General features: G+C 41.1%; 1 protein-coding gene across 4 annotated transcripts in view; it reads left to right on the top strand.

Annotated features, from left to right (window-relative positions):
• FAM53B (family with sequence similarity 53 member B) overlaps nucleotides 1-21504 on the top strand; it is a 127186-nt gene that overhangs the window by 17571 nt on the left and 88111 nt on the right. The window contains exons 2-4 of one of the 4 annotated variants that reach the window (XM_039547708.1): nucleotides 15907-16029; nucleotides 16963-17208; nucleotides 20595-20646. In XM_039547708.1, coding sequence (XP_039403642.1) covers nucleotides 17122-17208; nucleotides 20595-20646 — 139 coding nt within the window. In that variant the 5' untranslated portion in view covers nucleotides 15907-16029; nucleotides 16963-17121. Of the gene's footprint in view, nucleotides 1-12269; nucleotides 12292-12319; nucleotides 13414-15906; nucleotides 16030-16962; nucleotides 17209-20594; nucleotides 20647-21504 lie in introns of those variants that run through there. The other 3 variants (XM_039547710.1, XM_039547707.1, XM_039547709.1) reach the window with 3 other exon arrangements.

The raw sequence follows: 21504 nt of genomic DNA, 5'->3' as shown, positions 1-21504 counted from the left end.
AGTGTCACTGAGAACATTCGCCTGTTCAGGTTATTCAATAACAAAGATTGCCCAATAACACAAATTATGACAATGGCAGTTAAGATTTTTGAACTGTCTCCAGCCCTACGGATTGTAACCATACTGATGGGATCTGTAATGGAATCTGTACTAAATAATGGGTTTTGCATGCTTGTTGTGCCTAGATGACATACTTCATAGGGCACTGCGTTTGAGAAACTCAGATCATTCAGTCTACTTAGTTCATCTGAGCCATTAGAACTTTCCTGACTGATCATTTTTTTAGGCTTTACACCAGACTCTATGATCTTAATGTCGCCTTGTCACTAAGGGCTGGTCTACACTAAGGGGAAAAATCGATATAAGATACGCAACAGCCAGTGAATAAAATAGCTGAAGTCAAGTATCTTATATATATATCCGATACCGCCCCTCTCCGCGCGGTATCGGATCCCGCTCTTCATCCTCCGCCCCCGCCACTCGCCGGGAGTTCGTTCGGAGCGGTGGAGTTAGTCGAGCTTCGATCGATCGCGCGATAGATGAGATGCGATCGATGCGATATGAAATCCGATCGAATCGCCCGCGGATACGCACGGGCGTGTAGTCAGTTAACGATGCCAGGAGAGCTCTGCCTATCCAGGTTCAGCCTTAAGAAAACGGAAAAATATGGCTTACTAACATTGTCCTGACCTTTCCTGTGAAAGGCTGTGTTATCTGGTGGTGTAGGTGAATTTCACTGGTACTCAATCCATCTAGTCCCTCTCTGGTGATCACCATTGACACTTCAACATTGTTATAGGGAACACTTACATTTTGAGGTACAGTTTTGCAGCTTAAGCTTTCTGCAAGACAAACTCCTTCATATAAATCATGAAGAACTCTGAGCAAGCAAGTCCTGAGTCCACCAAGAACTCCCTGCCTTTGGAACATTATTGCCTGGCTGTAAGTAGATGGACATCATTTCGCAAAGGTAGGCATTGATATGGGTTTTAGTAATATTTGAAGTGTGTCTATGCTTTGAAAAGTGGTTCTGTAAAAATGACATGGTAGGATTCCATGTCTATTGTTTCTCAATGACTCTATATCAAGTTTATTCTGTTCATGGGAAAAAAGTTTTTCTATTTGCCAGCTCAATATGGGAAGTCAAAGTCAAGCTGGATTCTTCCTGGCTTGTGTAGCATCCTTAGTAATTAAGAGTCTGCAGCTGAAACAATTCTGTAGATGTCGTCCTTGGAACAGAATCCACTCACTCTCCCATAGCTGTATTGGTTCTGAAGTGTTACTGGGAGTAAAAAGTGGTAAAATTTTATTTTTGTCACCAAAGCAAATAAACCAGACTCTGAATACAGGTCTATTCAGTAAGAAGGTTCCTTTTTACAGTCATTTTTCTGACCATAACTGCACTTTAAGTTGAGATCTCTCAGTGGCTTAAGATATGAGTGATCCCTTTTATGCCATTATCATGGTCCTCCACAAGAAGTTTTGTGCAGCCTAAATGGTGACCAAGTTACTTTAAGACCCCGTATCAAAGCCACCAATAGGTTTGCCCGTGTCTCCTTTCACTATTTCCGGGTGTCAGTAACACATAGCAAATCAGATATTAGCAGGAGTCCATGATCCTCATGGTCTAGTCAATTAGAAACTGCCACCTCTGAGTAGCAGTCCAACACTCTTCTAGTTTGCTGGGTTCTTATCCATCAGTTGGTATTTGCTGCTCGCAGTTACTAATTTTGCTCTTTTTTCCCCTTTCAGTTGCCAAGAAGGAAAATGCAAAATCAGTGCCAGCACCATGTCCTTAATCTGAGAAGGAACAGCAACCGAGATGATCGGACAAACCACCTCTGACCCTCTCCTGTCATTTCTCTCTATCCCTTTCCGCTGTTTGTTTGTAAGGGAGTCTTTCCCCTGCCACTCCTATTCCTTAAGAGCAAGGGGACAATAAACTGATGTTGTTTTTCACTGACCCAGATGGTGTGTCATTTTCCTTTAATTGCTCTTAATTCTTTCAGTTTAAATTTGTACCTAGTGATGGGCTCCAACCAAAACATTCAGACCTGGGTCTGTGTTTGGATTTCAAACTCTCCCAGCCTTTGGGGATATTTAGATTTAAGGTTTTGTGTCTGGCTCATTATAAAGATCAGGGCTGTCTGCAAAGTTTGAAGGCATTTTGCATTTGAAGGTTTGCGTTTTGATATCTGCTCACCCAAAGTGCCGGGGTGTTTGGGACCAGGACTTGGTTCAGGTCCATCTCTACTTGCTTTAGTTATTTATATGTGATTGTGGGTAACAGTTGTTGTTCTTGTGATTTAGGGATAATCATGGAACTCACAAGTGGGGTTGCACGTGGTCATCCCTAATGACTGAAGGCTACCATGTGTTCTATTTACAGGGTAGCTCATGATGGTGTGCTTGCAGAACTATAACAACATATCTTTGGCTCTGCCTATAGCTGTCGTTATTATTAGCATAGCTGTAGAGGACAAATTGCTTAGTCTAGAACTATCCTGTAGTGGCAATTATCCTCCCCACTTGAGTGATACGGGTTTCTTTGACGAGAACCTCTCTCTTGCATTAAGATGTTAAACATAAATGAAGAGATCATGTGGGTCACAGAGCCAAGCAAATCTGCAGAGCTTCTGTCTTCTTAAACACCGCCATTTATTACTTTTCCCTTTGTTATATGTGTAGTTTAAGTGTTAAATCCAGGCAAGTCTTTTACTTATTAATTGTGAAAGTGTATCTTTATCTTGTTAGCCAGGCAAAAAGTTATGGTGTAGCTACCACTGGCAGGAAAACTGGGAGACTTCATAGTCCCGCTTTTTTTTTTAATGGCTGAACCATTAAGTCAAGATAAAATTATATTCTCATGATAGAATTGTTCCTCTCTACACAATTAAAGTGTTTCTTTTTTATTTATTGAAATCTTTCGCAACACTTGACAGCTACCTGAGTTATATCAGTTTCCTTTATTATGTGGTGAGGCTGAATCACTGTTCTGCATGGTCTGTAATAAAGGTTAAGTTCAAGAGGAATGCTGTGGAAAGGAGTGTCGCCTCTTATCATAGAAAGAAGTAGTGTCTTGTTTCTTGGCAAAGAATTACATGCTGAGCTGTAACGAAATGGCAGGAGGATTGTGGTTTCCCTACTATAAATTTTACAACTAAATCCAGATTTGGGTGTAATAGGTGACTATATTTTTTATAAACTTTGCTTTTTCCTTAACATTGTGCTTTTCCATTTAAACAGATTCAGATAAATGACCAAACACACAATAAGTCATAAAGTAAAATGAATTAGAAAAGTGTTTAGGAGACAGTTGGAACTGGGGTTGGGAAAAGATTTATAACAATTCTTTATCCTTGCCCACTACCTTTCATCTTTTATCCAAGGCTCTCCAAAGACCTAATCCAAAGCCCTTGGAAGTTAGTGGAAAGACTCCCATTGACTACTATGAATTTGAGTCAGTCTCAATGAACTTTACCAATATGCCTTGTGAGGTAGATAAGTATTATAGCCATTTCACAGATAGAGAATCCTAGGGCTGGTCTACACTAACTCTGTAAGTCGATCTAAATTATGCTGGTTCAGTTAGATAAGTTATGTAACTGAAGTCGATGTAACTTAGGTTGACTTACAGTGGTGTCCACACCGTGCTATGTTGATGGGTGATGCTCTCCCATCGACATAGCTTCCACCTCTTGGGGAGGTGGAGTATAGACGTTACTGCGAGAGTGCCCTCCTATCGACTTAGACTGTCTTGACCAAACCTGTTAAATCAACACTGCTGCATTGATCACAGCAGTGCTGATTTAACCAGTAGTATAGACATGGCCTAAGACTGATACAACTTGTCTTGGGTGACGCAAAATACTCTTCTCGGCCCCAAAATGGTGGCAGGGATGTTTTGTGGGGTGTAGATTTTCTCCTCTTAAAATGAAAACATTCAATTATTTTGCAGAGAGTCAGAAACAGACCTAAATTATGCTAGAAAGAGGGCAAAATTCACAGAACTGAGCCCCTATCTTCTCCACTACAGAAGTTAAATTATTTCCTGAAAGAGTGAGGAAATGAGACCACATGTCAAATAATTATTAGAATAAACTTTAAACATATAGGGTTTTCCAAAATATAAAAAAAAATTGAAGTAAACATCAAAGTGAATATGGACCTCTATAATTTCAGATGCCGATTCTGAGATATCTAGATCACACAGAATGAGGATCGATTTGAACTATAGCTTTTAATATCTCCATTCTTATCAGAATGTCTTTCTATTAATATTTAGTTAGCCCTCCAGTTTTGTTCGAAACCTTCTAGGGAAGTATGGCTGTTATCACATGGATGGTTTCCCCTAACTGGGCAGAAGTATTACACAATATTTATAGCCTTAATTCTGCCTTTCAGCACATAACTCCTGTCCCATACAAATTTTCTGGAGCAATTTGGCTTCCTGTGAGAATGCTGGTTGATTTCAAATTTTTGTTTTAAATCTACAGGATGAGTTGGAACTGGGGATTTTGTTTCTGTTACACAGCTCTCTGTCTGTGCTTACGCCGTCCTCTGATGACATACTTGACATACTTTGAAGAGTATGTGCCTGATTCTGACACCCTTATTTGCAATGTAAAAACACCTCACACCCAAAGAGGTCCTGCTGACTTCAGTAGAACCACTTACTGAGTAATGGACTAGTGTTCATGGGTAAGGATATCAGAATCTGGCCATATAAGCAAAGAGAAAATGAAATCTTCGGTATACTGGCCAAATTCTAGCAGAGCATTATGTATATAAAGCACTCTTCCAACCCCCCCCACACACTAGGGAAAGCTAATCCTGGCTACCCTTCAAAATTCCAGGTAAGAAGCTGGGGCTGGACATTTTGGAGCAAGGTGTTTGGCCTGCATGCTTTTGAACCTAGAGTCCCATACTCAGCAGTGGTCTTGCTGCATGTAGAGATTATAATCTGTGTAAAGGGGAGGGGATTTTTGTGTGTACATGGGGGATCCATTGCCAGTCAGAATATGGGTGTAGAATCTGGCCTAACGGGATTTGGTCTGGTTAGTGAAACTTGTAAATTGTCTAAAACTCGTCAAGTAAGATTTGCAAACTGAATAATTGTTCACATACATGCTCTTCAAGTTTGTGATTTTCTGCTAGGTGGAAGTGAGGTTTGCATTTTCCACAGTGAAGCCTGACTGCTTTTCCTTTTTGAGAGCCACTGATGTAAAAATTACTTGTTCTCTTCTATGTCTCACATTCATTTTTCTGTAACTTTACTTGTGGTGCTATTTTCAACAACTGGATTGCACTTACTGACCTCTCCTGCCCTGGTACAAGGAAAATGTTGCCTTTTCAGCTGTCTTCTAAATAGTAGCTGCCAAAAGATGAACTTAGCTTGGAGACTTGGCCTCACCTACCCTTGCTTATTGAAGCAGATATTTTGCTACAGTGTGAATAGTGTTGGACTTGGATATAAAGAGCTATTTTGTCACATTTTGCAGTATGGTGATGTGGAAGCTTTTCACAAATGGCCAAATTTGTTCTCCGTTACACTAGTGTAGCTTTCTATTGATTTCTATGGTGTTAACTCAAGTTACATTAAAAACAAAGTCTGGACCTAAGTATTTCTATTCTGTCACATTTCACAAAGTTCTGAAATTTCCCAAAGCTTGTGACAGATTCAGAAGTGGATGGCAATTCTTAGTATGAGCAAAGAGATTTGATTCAGAAATGAAAATGACTGGTTCATTTATTCTTGCCTTTTAACAGACATTGTTATGTGTTTTGCAAAGCAAAACAGATGCCTGAATTGATTTTACTGTTGCAGTAATCAAAGGAACATTATAGTGAGAGCATTTCATTCAAAAACTGAATCTTAGTTCAATCACTTCAGCTATGCTAAACACAGCTTTTTCACTGACTTTTTAGCAACAGAATTATTTAAAAAATCAATGCAGAAATGCAATCTGTATTCCAAGAGCTATCAAATGTTACTGTTTTTGAGATATATAAAAATGCAAAATAAGGATCAATTTCTGATTTTTTGTATCCTCTCCTTACTTATAAATGGATTTTATATTAGACTTTCTACTGAGAGATAAATTATTTGCAGCTGAGTAATTTTTGAATTTGTTCTGTACAGAGGGTCACTGTTACAAGAGAGTTTGAAATCTATGTTTGCTGGTAAAGCACACATACTTGTCCACATTCTTCAGGATAGAGAGTACACAGGAGAGTGTGGTATATGTGTACGTCATATTAAGTATTGGTCGTGCTCCCTTCAGTCATGGCATAGTGGCTGAAATATGTTAAAGCTTAATACAGCTCTATGGTTGACCCGCTTTTCCATACTTTTCATTATGGTTGATGAAAGAGATGCAGCTTTGAGTAATTTGTAGGGTTTTGCCTAGTGTTTCATTGCTGAATTTGGAGCTTTGCATACCCAAAACTTCCATGGAGGCCACAGTAATATTTGCCTGAATAAGAACAGCAACACTAAGACTATAATTATTACAAGCATAATGTATGATATTCTTGCATTTACTGGACAATACCTTTTAATCCCATGAATGAATCTTTGACTGACCAACCTAGGGAAGTACACAAAAGAATGCTTCAAATACACAAAAGAGTGCTTCATGTTACTTAGGGACTAAGAATGGAGCTTCCCCTGACTTTGTTGGCTGGAAGGATGATGGTGGCCATGACATGGGACTATGAGATTGAGACGATAGAGCAGGGGTAAATGTGGGATTTTTAGGGCTCTAAACTGGACTCTGAGGACTAAGAGGGCAGAGAGGAGGGAATAAAATATTGTCAGTATTACTATTTTGTCAAAATATCAGTTGCAAAATTGTTCCATAGTTTTCATTCATTCCTTTCAGTATGGAATCTAATCTAATCTAAAAGTCTCTAACTATCTGCTTATAGTAGTAGTCTATTTCTCTACCTGCCTCCCATACAGAGTGCAATCCACTTCACCTTCGTAAAGCCCGAGTATCTATGTGGGTGAGTTCACAGATGCCGGGGAGGTGGAATGCACCCCTAACCCAATGCCAGAGTTCAGAGCAGCTGCCATTCCAGTTTATAGGATGGAATAATGGCCATGGCCTCTCTGCACAGTTGCACAGGGTAGTGATGCCACTGGATCTGTGTACAGGTAGATCTGTGGACCAGACCCTCATTGTATAAAGTCCTTAGAGATTTACTGATGACAAATCTTATATAAAAGAGAACGGGTTTTATTATTATTATTATTGTGGCCTTGCACACAAGATTAGGTGGGACTGGCTCAGAGACTTTTTTGCAGCATGAAGAGGATGTTCCACCAGTGGATGCCTGGTACACCTCTGTTTGGGGCTTATGTGGTACAGCGGTCCTTTGACTGGCACTCTGTATCATGGAGAAATCTCTTCCCTAGAGAACATTGATGGTGTGTGTGATATCATGTTCAGAATCCTTGTACTGATATGAGTTTGGGATAGTTGCATTACTCACAGGTGGCAAAGTTTTACAGGTCATTACAAGTGAGTGCAGATAAAACGTCTGTGCCACACCGCCTTGTATTCTATATATGCCACATATGTTACATACTATTTTAGAAATGTTTTAGAAGGGGTGTAAAATGTTTTTGTGCTTTTTTTTTAATCCTTCAACCAGTAAAGCCAGGCTTCCCTAGTTACCAGAACCACTTCATGCTTCAGTTTCTTCACCTGTAAAGTGGGGACAATAATAGCTACCCAACTTTGTAGACCACTTTGAGCAGTATGGATGAAAAGAGCTAGCTGTAGTCAAGCAAAGACATGATCCATGAAGAAGGGCCAGTAAATTGTAGGTAGAGGAAATACGTTTTTGAATCATGAAGGAAGTTCTGCTGTGTCTGATGACATGCACAACAATTTATTTGTTCATTAATTAATTTGACAATAACAAGAGAAATATACTATTAATTTACAGCATCAACAGCAAGAAATTGTAGATTAACCTTAAGAAACCCTGCTGGCCATTGATGTTAATTGATAAAGTGATACAAATTATGTATGGTGTTGGCTTCACTTCTAAGTTTCAACACCTCTGTCTTCAAACAGCATGAACATTTGTTTTGGAGTTTGATCACAAGACGTAGTGGCCTTATGTGAGACTTAGCAATGTCGGTTTCTTCTTCTCACAATGCTGTTTACTCGAAGAACAACACTCGGTTTCTGCAATATTGTCCCAGAGAGCAGATCTAAGATAACCCTGATTCTTCCTATAAACCTGTAAGGGCTACATGTGCTTCCACTCAGTCTGGATTTAGAAGCAATAAATGTGGGGAGAAATTATTTCCAGTTTCCATGAACTTAGTACCGTTGATAAAGATAGTACTAACGATAGAGATAACCAGGTCTGCAATATATTTCTAGGTGTGGTTATAGGACCAGTGGTTTTCAATAGTATTCAGCTGGGTGGTAATTGGGGAGGGACATAATTTATACCAAAAAGTAAATGTGAAGAAGGGAAGGGGAAGATTTGGACACATTATCATACTGAGTTTGCCTATGCATTAGTTCTCATTATATAGCACTCTGCCCATAGCATTCCCATTGCAGAAGTGAGTCCTAAGAAATCAGGATGTCTAAATAACCTCTGGCAGAAGTCGTGGAGTATAAAGAACAAACATGAGCAGAAAAGTAATTCACTTTGCCTCCAGAAGGACTGATCACGGGTGTAAACATGAAATTTGCATCGAGTTTTATTAAAAAGAAAGCCCTTAGGTATTGTCACTGAACTGCTATATACTCACAGAAATACAGCCAGGACAAAGAAGACTAAAGAGAAATGATAAACCCTCCCTTCTGACATGTAGACCTGGAGCCCTATGAAGCTCTCTCTCCCCCATTGTCCCACAAAATGAGATTTTTCTGCTTTGTATTTTAAGGGGATACTGTCCGGTAGTTTAGGCATAAAATTTAGGTTTTGTAGAAAGCAAGGATTTTATAAGACTGATAAGGCATAAAAATGCTCCCTAAGTCCCAGCATGTAATGGCTTACAGGAAGAACCTATCACATGGGTGATCTGAGATGAGGCTATAAAAGCAAACAAGCTGTTGTAGCAGTGGTTATCTAGGGGAAAGATGTGACTCTTTTCTCCCAGCTTGCTAAAAGCTGGAAAGATCTTGGGGATTGTTACCCCGTGTTCTGAGACTTTGTTCTTATCTTTGAATCTTTGTGTTAATAAAGCCAGCCCTGAGGAAAGGGACTTGAACTGGGCTATAGTTTGGGCTTTTATTTTACCTTTCTTAGCTAGTATATCTGCACCACAGACTCAATGTGAACTGAAGTGCTGGCTTAATTATTTTGTAAATTTCAATGGTTATAGCAGTTCTGAGATCTAAACTTTGGCCTGGAGAAACCCAGACATAGTAGCAGTGTGCTGGTGCAGGAGAACCAGAACATGATGTTTCACTGTCCAAGCTGGGTAAAGCATGAAAAGTAAATATGCCACAAAAATGCAAATGATATTTTGAAATGTCTTTCCATTTTAGTAATCCACTCAACCTTGAAGGTCCACTGGAAAGGAATCTCAGGGTGACGTTGCATTGTGTTGTCTGTAGTGTGATATTATGTCATCAAAGTCTTCCCTGAGCCACAGATGGCTCATCAGGCTGACGTGGCTTAAGGCATGTCATTTCCCCATAGCCACAGGTACAGATGGGAGTGATGTGGCGAGCGTCACTTTCAATGACCTTTGACTTCCCTAACCCATGGATCAGGTATCCCTTTTGCAGCTGGGTAAATTGGAAGCAGACTGTCAGTGTGAGATTGAGTGAGACTCAAATCCACAACCTCCAAGATTAGTAGTCAAGGACCTTGACCACTTGGCTACCACACTTTGATGCACTCTGATTATAGTGGCTCTCTGTGTCTCCAGTCTGTGCTTCCTAGTCTCTCTTCCGCCTGGCTGCTGAGAGGCAAGAGGAGTGTCTGTCTCCGATATACATCTTTCCTCTGCCTGCTTCTGAGCTGCTTGGCTCTTGTAACCTCTTGGTTCATTTGTTCAGCACTATCATGCCACTTCCTGTGTGTTAAGTGGTGGGAGCGGTAACTTATGATAGGCTTACCTGGGAACAGGCAGAGTAAGAAAAGTTCTGATTAAATGCATGAACCCTGCAAGAACTGATTGTAGGGCCCAAAATGAGTATTACAGACAGGTGTTATCAGCAAACAGAGATAGGCCAAAGTTGGAATACTGTAGAAAATTTAGCTGTGCTGTAAGCGGATGGAACTTCACTGAAATCAATGGAGTTGTGCCTACTTACCTCAGGGCTGACTTTAGCTCCTTGCATCTGATTCTATTTGAATTTCAAAGTTGGGTGCAATGGGGTTTTCCTCTTTGAATCTCTGGATCTGAATCCACCACTGAGGTTCTGGTGTATGGCTGGATTCAAAAGTGCAGGAGGCCTTTTTTCCAGATCTATTTCAGATTCAGTCCAAGATGGTGGAAAACTAATGAGATCAACTGGTCTAGTGAGATTTCAGTCAATTTGGTGATGAAATCTCACCAGAACAGCTCACAAGATGTCAGCACTATCTAACTCTAGTTCTGCCTTAAACTCAGCCTAAACCTAATCTTGATCCAGGTATGAATATTACCTCCTCATCCCATTTCAGTGAGGAAAATGTATTATTTTAAAATATTAGGTTTTTATCTACAGAGTGTCTCTTTAGAAACATCGGCCCAATTGAAAACTGAAGCCTACACCTGCAATAGACAAGAAAACTGTATACAAATATATACACTGGCTTCCTTCAAAAAGAGCAAGGTTAATAAAAAGAAGGTAGAAAGCCTGAGGAACGTTCTGTTTCTTGTATCATTGGTTTGCATGAATAGGGCATGACAGGGCATGGCTGTGCTCAGGTCACACCATGCCTCAGGAGTGTTATGAGGCAGGACGGGAAGCCAAAGATTACATTTCAGTGGAAAGTTTGACTTTTCTCTTGGTGGGGAGGGTTTTGAAAAGTCTATCATCAAGTGGTAGTTAAAACAAAGCAGTCAGACCTGAAAATAGACCACCCATGAGTGGACAAACTGAGGGGGACCAGAACAGAAGGAGAACTTCAGATGATCTTAAATCCCAGTTTAAAAGACCCTATTGTTTCTTTTTTTTTTTTGCACATAGGGAGCTTACAATTATTATACTGTTGCCACACTCTGAAATCCTCACTTATGGCCAGACCAAGACGCCTCGGGGGCATGCAGAACAGTGTACACCATAGTATGTCCAACCAAGGAAGAGTACTTTTGCCTGAACTTGTCATAGTTGCTGCCTCCTGGGTAGTGCAGTCCTAGGTGTGTATAGCTTGTTGCAGAAGCATTAATCATTCATTACCTTAGGGAAAGATAATTATTCGTATAGAAATCATGCCCTATTAATAAGGAACTTTGTTTAACTATTTGAATGTTACTGAGTGCTCCAGGCACTGTACATCCTAACTTTCCACTGACTTATAATCAATAATAATGATACTTCGCATTTGTATAACACTTTTCATCTGACGATCTCAAAGCACTTTAGAAACACAATGAATTCAACCACATGACACCTCTGAAAAGAGGGAAAATATAGTTATCCTCTGTAAGTCAGCATGTCATGTGATTAAGTACTATTGCACCACTTTGTGCAATGGGATGTGGCACAGGAAAGAACAAGAACAAGAGAATAAGTATACCTGAAAGGTATCATCTATGTCCCCGAGCAGGCCCTGACCCATCTTGGAGGGGATGGACAACTGGTACCAGCTGTCTCTCCCTCTTTCCCTCTCTGCCACATTGAGGGGAGAGGGAACCAGAAGAGACACAGATCTTCCTGCAGAAGGGAGGCAGATAGGGGAATCCCAGCTTGGACAACTCTTCTCCAATTAGGCGCTGCTCGACCTACTGATGGGAAGGCTTGGAGCCCTATAAACTCCTAGCCAGGCCCCAGCTCCTGCTGCTCCCACTTCAGATTCTCCCACCCAATGAGTCTTCATTTCACCAGTCACTGAAGAGGCAGGAAGAGGAGGAACTCTGGTGGAGCTCTGCATCTCTTCCCTTACCCCCAAGCCCAAAAGAAGAGAGGAAAAAGAACTCTCCTCCTTGTGTTAGTGGAGGATGGGGAGCTGTGGCTCTTACGTGCTCCCTCTTACTGTAATGTCTACTGAGCAACTCCCTTGCTGGTTTGACGCCAACGTGCCTTGTTTGGCATCCCTAATGTCAAGGCTCAGGCCTCTGTGAAGTCACTAACTCAGCCACTTCAACATGCTGATCTGATGGTAAGGCTCTCTCTGAGGGTTAGCCCCTGTAGCTTGCTGGTCTTTTCTCAAGGGCAGGCCTGTGATGTCACTGACTCAACAGTGCTAGTTTGCTGGTCAGAGGTCAATGCATAGGCCTTTGTGGTATCATTGACTCATCTTCTTTAGCTGGCTAGGCTTATGTCAAGGTGGAGGAATCTCTGAGGGGAATTACTAGCTTAGTGGTCAAATGTCAGGGGAGGTCATTGGCTCAGTAGTCTACCTTGTAGTGCAGATGCCAAGGCACAGGCCTCTGGTAGCTCACTGTCCAAGAGCTCAAGTTTTCTGGATTGATGTCAAAGCTAAGGCCTCATTGAGGTCACTAGTTCAGCAGCTTTAGTAAGCTTAAGAGACAGACTTCTGGAAGCTCTCTTTCTCACCAGACCTCTAGCTTGCTGGTCTGAATCCAAGGCGTGCATCTTTGTCAAGTTACTGGCTCAGCCCCTTTCACTTTAGAGGCCTGTGTTGAAGTAAAGGCCTCTGTGTGGTCATTGGATTTGCACTTGCAGCTTGCTGGTCTGTTGTCAAGGGACAGGCCCTTCTGATATTACTGGATGAGTACTTCCAGTTTGACAGGCCTTTGTGAGGTTACTTGCTCAGCTCCTACTGCTGGTTACATGTAGAGGTCAAGGCAGAGGACTCTTTGAAGTTATTGACTAGTAACTAGAGATTACTGAGATTACCTCTAGATTGCTGGTCTGATGTCAAGGAATAAGCCTTTATGAGGTCGTTGGATCAAGAACCTTAAGCTTTTGGGGTATATGTGATGGCCTAGTGTTTTGTGAGGCCTCTGGCTCTGGATTCCTAGGATGATCCAAAGCACAAGCTATTGCGAGCTCAGAGCCCTTCATTTGTTGGGCTGATGTGGAAGTCTCTGTAAGGTTACTGGCTCAGCACAGAAAGCACCTACCAGCAAAGTCAGCATTGAGCAGCATTAACTCTTTATCCGATGGATCTTTGTTGGGACATTTATGGGACAGATGGTTCTCTGCTCCATGCCCAACCACAATGCATCTAGGAGACTGGACCCTATAAAATGCTAGTGGGGACTCCATGGGGATCACCCGGAAGAGGAGATGAATCAGCAGAGCCACAGCTGTCCAGGTTAGGGTCTCCTAAGTTTCCTCTTTGTTTCCACAAGCAAAGGCGATGCTGGTATATTAGAGGTAGTAATGCTAATTTTAAACCTGATTCCCACCTCCTCCTATAGACTGAAAATAGCTGCAAGTGGTATTACAAAAATACTACATACTCCAGAAATGTTGTAAGCCTGTGAAAAGAATAGCTTTGAGATCGGCATTTTGTATTTCTCTTGCATTTGCACAAAGTTTAAGTGGTTTTCTTTAAGAAAGTGGCCTCTCTCTCACAGGGCCAAGAAAGGCCAGGAAAGGTTTGCATTTTTTCACGGTGATTAAAGTCAGCAAATCACATAAAATACCACATAAGTGGTCCAGACACCAGTGAGAGTTTGTCTAGGCACCCCTTGCCTATGTACTAGTCTTCATAACAAAAATACTTGCAAGCAGTAGGAGTTTCCTCTATGTTCTGGCCCCCCAAATTTCCTTCCCACAACTGTGACATAGCAGGCTGCGTGCTGGTTGTTTGCCGGACTGTATTTCTACTAGTGCTATATGGATTTGGTTGGCAAAGTGCTTTGGGGTCCTGCCTACAAAACACTTGACAGTGGCTAAGCAAGAGGGAGGCCATTAGTGCTGCTTATATACCAAATATGATTGTTTCAGTGTCACTTTGTCCTCCTTCCCACACATGTGTTTATCTTCATCTATTGCTCCCATGTCATAGGTTTAGATGGTTAGCTCTTTAAGGCAGGGACAGTCTACACAGAGCCTAGCACAATGGGGTGCCCATCCCTGAATGGGACCTCTAAGTGCTACCAGAGTATAAATACACAATAAATCATACTAAAATGCTGTAATATAGAGATGTAAATCACTGTGATGTGCTGGTTAGTGCATCTGTGGCTTGCCTGCTACTGGAGAGATTCAGACGCGCACAGCTATGGGTCACAGGCCCTATATTGTGTATAGGTTAAGCAGGTTCTTCTTTAGCTTAAGCATTAGGAGGCTGTGCATTTATAGGAGTTCTTGAGTTCTATCCCTGCTGTTTATGTGAAGTTCTGAACAGCATGCCGCAGAGTAGCAACTGTGCTATGTTGCCCTATTGTTACATTGCCCTGCAATTCAGACTATGGGGGTGTGAATAGCAGTGCACACAGAAGTGCTGCACTATACTCCCCTGTGTGGACACTGCGAGCGCGAACTAAAAGGGTCCTACTTCACGTTAATGTAATTCTTCAAACGGGAGTCTGATGTGATTGATTTCTGCGCCTGTACCCACTCTGCCTTTTTTACACTGCATGCTACTTGCACAAACCCAGGCTATCTGTATTACAAATATGTGGTTTGATTCTGGCGAAGTATGTGTAATTTTAGTTGCCTGAAATTCTTTGCTTTTAGCTTTGACAGTTTCCACCTGGTCGTTGGCTTGGTCACAGATTTATGTGGAAGCCACCAGTAAATTGTACATTAAGTTGACCAATCTAACATGAGAATCTTGAACGGTAAATCATAAGAAAAAAGTATCGATTCTTCCCCCTCCTCACCCCCCAGTTTTGCACTCTGGATGAACCTTGTTCTCACAAGACAATAGTAGGTAATTTTTTTTTTTAACTAGCCAGCTGGTCTTTAACTGAACAATCTCAATAACATCCACCACAAACTCTAATCCAAATAAACAAGAAAATATGATTTACAATCTGCAAAGCCAATCAATATCAGTTCATAATGAGTTTTAATGCTTAGCAGCATATTCTCAAATGTCGTTCTTTCATATAGCAATTTATTTTTAATTGCATATTGGGAGAGAAGGGTTTTGTGTTTTTCAGATCATTTATATGAATTATTTTTTCAGTTGCTTTAACCACAATACAGCAAAATGGTGAAAGAGGATTAGGGGAATTATTTAGGAAAAACACTGATTTCTATAATCAGATCTGAGATGCAATCTGTCTGGTTTTGAATAGCAGTAAATTTGCCACAGAGACTGCTAGAAGCTGAGAAATGATTGGGCTACCATTATTGAATATTTGGTAGTCTGCTCAGTATCATGGAAGCCTTACTTGATTTCTTTCTTTTTAATACACACTGGGGCCTTAATTCTAAAGCCCTTATTCAGTTTTTAGTTGGGTGAAACTCCCAAATAAAGACTAAAGTAAAAAGTAAACTAAGACTGAGTAAAAACGGAGTGGCAAATTGTGGCCCTTGGGATTTGTGGATGGAGGGCTCTTCCTCTCCCCACATGGAAGGAGAAGTCAGCTAACTCCACCACTCCATTGCCTTCTTCATAAGGGTTTTGCATGGATTCCGGAGTCCAGGAGAGGGTGGTAAGCAGTGGAGAACAGCAGAGGAAAGTTAATGCAGTCAGAAAAGTGCCACTCCGTGCTGGGAAACCTCTAGCTTGGGAGTTTCTAGCAGAGCCCCAGGATGCCCAGAACTGATTTGAAGACACCGGGCCCTTGTGAGATTGGTCCTGCGACGTTGGTGGATCCGTTTCAGAACCTTCATTTCTTCTTTGTAGGTGACAGCGCCTAGTGACCACTTTTTAATAAAGGAATTCAGAGGAAAGTCCAGAAGTGGAATCACATGGTGTTCCCTGGCCCCAATACATGTATTTCTGCATAGGAAAGTTGTCTGACCATAAGTAAGAATTTCAGAATTTGGCCTATGGATTTACTGGGTGTTTTGCTGGCATAAGAATTGATTAGAAACTGAGTGAAGATTTCAGGATTTGGTCCTGATAGAATTAAGTCAGAGTCAGAAGTGGTGCTAACCCATTGCGGGTCCTAAGCAGGAATATTCCCCCCCCCCAACATACTAATAGGGGCCCCCTTGAGTTGCTCTGGGCCCTAAGCAATTGCTTAATCTGCTTAGGCCTAGTGCCAGCTCTGTTCAGAGTAGAGCTCAAGTAGCTACAACATCCCTGGAACTACTGACACTTTGTGTTTCTATGGTGCCTTTCATCTGAGGAGCTCAAAGCTCTTATTCATTTTTAGAACAAATACTAAAACTACAGGAAGGTAGAACACACCAGACTTTGTGGTGGAAGAGCACTATATTTAATTTTTGATAGCACCCTAAAATGACTGTGTTTTGTGGATAATTATGTGACTTTTACCATCAGTGCATGTCATCAGTGGTGTAATACCCATGTCTCTAGTTTAGTATAGATATCAGAGCCAAAAGGATTTTAAGAACTGTTAACATATTTACACATTTTAATACTGATATTACTCCATGTCATTTTATTTGCATCTTACATCTCATGAAATTTCCTATCATCTCATGTGGTTAAACACAGAGTAAGGTAATGAGATGCAGTGTAACTTGAAAACAGTTTTCAAAAGTAACATGAATTTGAAGTAAATATACTCCTTAAGTAGCCAGTAGCCAAGACAAGATTATTGCAGTAATTGCACACAGTTCACAGGCTGATGCGTAGCCCATTGTTTCATTGACTACAGCACCTAAAAGTTGTCACATCTTTTCCCATCCTTCCCTCACTTGCACTTGCACTTAGCAACCTGGTTTGTGAAAATGCTTTAAAAATGTTTGTGTCTTTCTTTTGTGTATGCAGGGAGTTAACAAGAGTTGGAAACTACTGTCGACCCATCCTGTGAGTGAAGCAGATGGGAGTTGGTTCTGTTGAACTTTTCACTTGGGAAAATGCATTAAAAAAGAAGCTTTCCTGGAACATGGCTGATAGCGACCTTTGTCTGTACTGTAATGGATCCCAATGCATGATTTCATTACCATGGTGATGATCTTAACCAAAACGCTGGAAAACAAAGGTGCTGACTCTGTGACATGCAGGACTGAGCTGGTAAGATATGTAAAATCTTAATTACGAACGATCTTCCTGCTGCTCGCTGCACTGTAGCTGTATAATCTGTATTTCAAATTTAAGGCCAGAACCTCAGTTGGTGTAAACTGGTGTAGCTCCAGACACTTCAGCTGAACTACATCCGTTTACACCAGCTGAGCATCTGGCCCTTAGTAAATAACAGGAATGCTGTGGTTTTAGTATGTGAATCTCAGCAAAGCATTCAATCTAGTGCCATAGAATAAACACATTAAAAAACTGGATAAACACCAACTAGATGAATAGCTTGGATTAGAAGTTGCCTGACTAACAGTGAACAGATGGTCACCAGTAATAGTAAGATGAGCAAGTGGGGAGCAGTATTAAGTGGGGGATGGCAAGGGCCAGTACTGTGTTACTTAACAGTTTTGTTAAGAATCTAGAGAAAAATGCAAATTCAAACACCATCAAATGAGCTGACAGCACAGAAAAATCAGAGAGGCAACAAACACACAGAAAGACCAAATTACATTGCCAAGTGAATTGGGGAGAGTGGAACAGTGGGCTGAGTGTACCTAAGGAAAAGAAAGAAATGGCACAGATGCAAATTAGGGGCAACTGCCTGGAAAGCAATGAGTGCAAAAATGACCTGGGGGTGATAATAGAGAGCAATCTGAATAGGCTCTCAAAGTGCCAAATAGTCAATGCTAGTCTCAGACGTGTTTATATATAGTGGCATTCAGGAGAATTATTCACAGTCTAGAAAGAAATTAGAACAAGGTGCTGTTGCCTGGAAAATGCTTTGGGAGTTTCAGAAAAGATTCACAAGTACAAATACTCCTCTCTCTCCTGCCCCACACCCCCCAGAAGAAGCAGAGAGCTCCACCCCCTTAAGTGACCGATCCCCCAAAGATCAATTCGGATTGTGGGGGACCTGCAGAAAGCAACGGGCAGCTGCCTGTTGCACAGCTGATGTCCCCATGGAAGGAGGAGGAGCTTCAGAAGGATTGGAGGAAGCATGTTGCAGAGGCTGAACTCCACCCTTCTGTGGGCACAGGGTCCCCTCTGAGAGCAATACAGGCATACAGGAGGCAAACAACTCAAATGTCCCCCAAAGAGGAGGTGAATATGTTCTATGAGGGAGCAAAGTCCTTGTCTGAACATACGTGGTTTTGGTCATTAGCCAATAAAGGAAAAAATATGAAAAACATGATGAAATTCAACTGGTCTGAAAGATTCCCCCCAGGCAGGCCTTCTGCAAACCATTGACTAAAGTTCACTTGAAAGTCATTGGATTAAGAGGGTGGGCAAAGGGAAGTGACAATGTGTCATGTACAAGCTACTAATGAGATTTGGTGGCTGTGGGAGACTCACTGGTTTGAGATGAGTATAAATTATTCCGTGCACTATGGATCCACATGGCGCCAGACCACTGTAAAACCACAAAAGCAGCCCTTCCATTCCCTTTGCTGGGGGCAAAGTTGTTAGCTTTTGAGATACTGCAGACTAGTTAGAATGTAATTGCCTCGCTGCAGGGCCCTTGGTTATTAATTGTTTACATAGCACTTTGGGTGCTATGTAAATACAATAATAAAAATTGCTCTGGATATAAATTACTAATTGCCTGAGATGTTACGCTGGCGCAGATGTTCCCACAGGGGCCTGATCCAAAGTCCACTGAATACAGTGGGAGTCTTTGTAATGACTTCAGTGGGCTTTGGATCTGGCCCAGAGAGTGGAAACCAAACAATGAAAACTGAATAAAATAAAAAACCACAGATAGAAAACAAAAGACCGAAAAAAACCTCCAAAACTCCCCCAATGAATTAGTTCACCGTTTTACTTCCCAGTTTTGATGTAAAACTCAAATCTTATGAAATGGCAATCGCACTTAATATAGGAACATATGTCATTTCAAAATGTTTCTTTCTTCCTCATTTTTAGACCTTAACTTTTGTCTCTGAACAGAACTTGCTCTTCTTTGATATTTGCTAGGCGGATGTATGCTGTGAAAAACTGTTTTTCTACTTTGTTCTCTTTTCAAGTTTGCTCTAGTTTGGCCTTACTTTTGATGCAGCTACTTGTCATCTTTGTTCCCTGGTTACTTCATACCATCCTGTAAATAAATTAAGTCCCAATGGATAAATGTTTCTACTTTACCTGGGAAGTGACAGCATGCTTCAAAAAGGTGGCCAAACGTTTACTTACAACTTGAATGGCTTTTTCACATCTGCACAATTCGCATTTTCTGCCGTCTTAACACCTTATATTAGATTGTAAGGTATATGGTGTGCATATTTATTAGGATCATTTTCATTAGACTATTTTTATAATGGATTGTCAGCAGTAATCACAGTATAGTTATGTAAGTGGCCAACATTTAAAATACGAATTGGGAGAGAAGTAGGTGCATATGCAGTTGCCTAAACCCAGATAAAATGCAAATGTGGCAGAACAGATCACCCTGGAATTTATTTTGGTGCTGGTACTTAAGTAAAAGTATCATTACTTAAGTAAAGTAGGATGCAGGTGCAGGGGGAAAATGTCAGAAGTAGAATAGGGACATTTTGGGGACAGCAGAAGAATGGTGACCATGATAGGAATTGCTAACATATTCTGCACCTGTAGCGAGCATATTGATTTATTGTGTTTAAAGCTGAAGTTTGGTCATGGCAGTTTTTAGGAGAAGGCTTTAGATGTTGGAAAGAGTGTTTAAATAGAAAACATCACAAAATCACTGGATTTGTTTTGTACCCATATAACACTGATGTTTCCATTTTCAGTGTAAATAAGAAGAACAATCCAAGTGCTGTGCGCATCATTTGAAGAAGAGCTGTAGTGCGGGAGCCCACCTTTGCAAACACAAGCCATGTTAAACATGGTCTTTCAGTAATTAAATGGGCAAAATTTAGTGAGCCTCTAAGAAATTCAAAATCCCAATAAGTCCACTGGTCTCTTGTTTGTCCCAGCACAAAGTTATTGCTGAACTCCCCCTCTTTGTTTAGTTTCCCCAGTAGTTTAGGGTCCTGGGTCCAGCCACGAGTAGTCCCTGACTTCAGCGGAATACTCACACCCAGGAGTAAGGGCTTGCGTGACTGGATCCCAGTGCTGCCACTTTGCAGTTCTTAACAAAGTTTGATTAACTGAAGGAAATATGGAGGGAGGATGGTCGGTTGGTTAATGCACAAGACTGGGTCTTAGGGAATGTCAGTTTTGTCCCCAGCACAGCCACTTGAATTCTTTGGGCAAGTCCCTACGGACTGCCACTCTTGCTCATGTTAACTAGTCCTACTGAGTGCTAACTCAGCAAGAATAAGGATGGTGGAATTGGGCCCTAAAGTTCAGAATAACTTCAGATGAGTTAGTCAAGTCTACAAGAAGTGAATAGCTTTTCTGGTTGTTTTCAGCACACTCCAAAGATGAGTCAAGGACCTACTCTCTTCTCTTGTGGAATTATGGGTAAGTAACAGAAATTTCTTCAATATTTACTGAATCTCTGCTCCAGTCATTTAATCAGTGACCTTTCATAACTGCAGGGTGTAAAGGAAAAGCTTTTTTTTTTTTGACGGGGGGAGAGGGAAGGAGGAAATCTTAGTAAGAATGTATTCTAGAATTGTTTCCTACTAATCACAAGCTCTGTTGCTCTTTTTCTCTAAATACAATATCTGAACTCAGAAAGGCCCCAGGGCCCTTTACTTTGGAAGCCACATAGCTATTTGTTTATCTACTGTATGCTACACCTCAGGGCACTCAGTTGGGGAGCAGTGTGTTCATTTCCAGTTGGACAACCTGTATCTTCAGCTATATGTAAGCTCAGCATCATCCCAAGCAATAGAATCTACTTAATCATCCATCTTTTCTAATTATTGCCACGTGCATTTAACTGGGACAATGCAAGCGATTCAATGCAAAGCCGTTCGTGACTCTAAAAAATGGCTACGTGGAATAGCCCCTGTGTCTAAATGGCATGTCCAGTGGTGCTTGTAAGCCTGGTCGAAGAAGTTCACAGATAGGAAATAAGTTAGTGTCTGCTGTCATGCACTACCCACCGGCTCCATTGGTGGCTGATAAATAAGTGTTTTACATTGTTTTTCTAAATACTTTGATGCTTTTGCTTATTTTTAGAGTATTCGTACAATACGTAGATTGCATGTCTTTTGGAGAAGGGACAGTTTTTTTATTCTGTGTTTTGTACAGTACCTAACACCAGGGGGTCATGGGTCAATGACTGGGGCTCTTAGGTGCTACCACAATACAAATAAATAAACAACAATATTATCAGTAAAAAAGAATTACCTCCAAGCCAAAAGTTTTTGG

Source organism: Mauremys reevesii, linkage group 7 (assembly GCF_016161935.1).
Source record: "Mauremys reevesii isolate NIE-2019 linkage group 7, ASM1616193v1, whole genome shotgun sequence".
Classification (NCBI taxonomy): domain Eukaryota; kingdom Metazoa; phylum Chordata; order Testudines; family Geoemydidae; genus Mauremys; species Mauremys reevesii.
The sequence above is the reverse complement of the archived record's forward strand: the minus strand, read 5'-3'. Positions and strand labels throughout refer to the sequence as shown.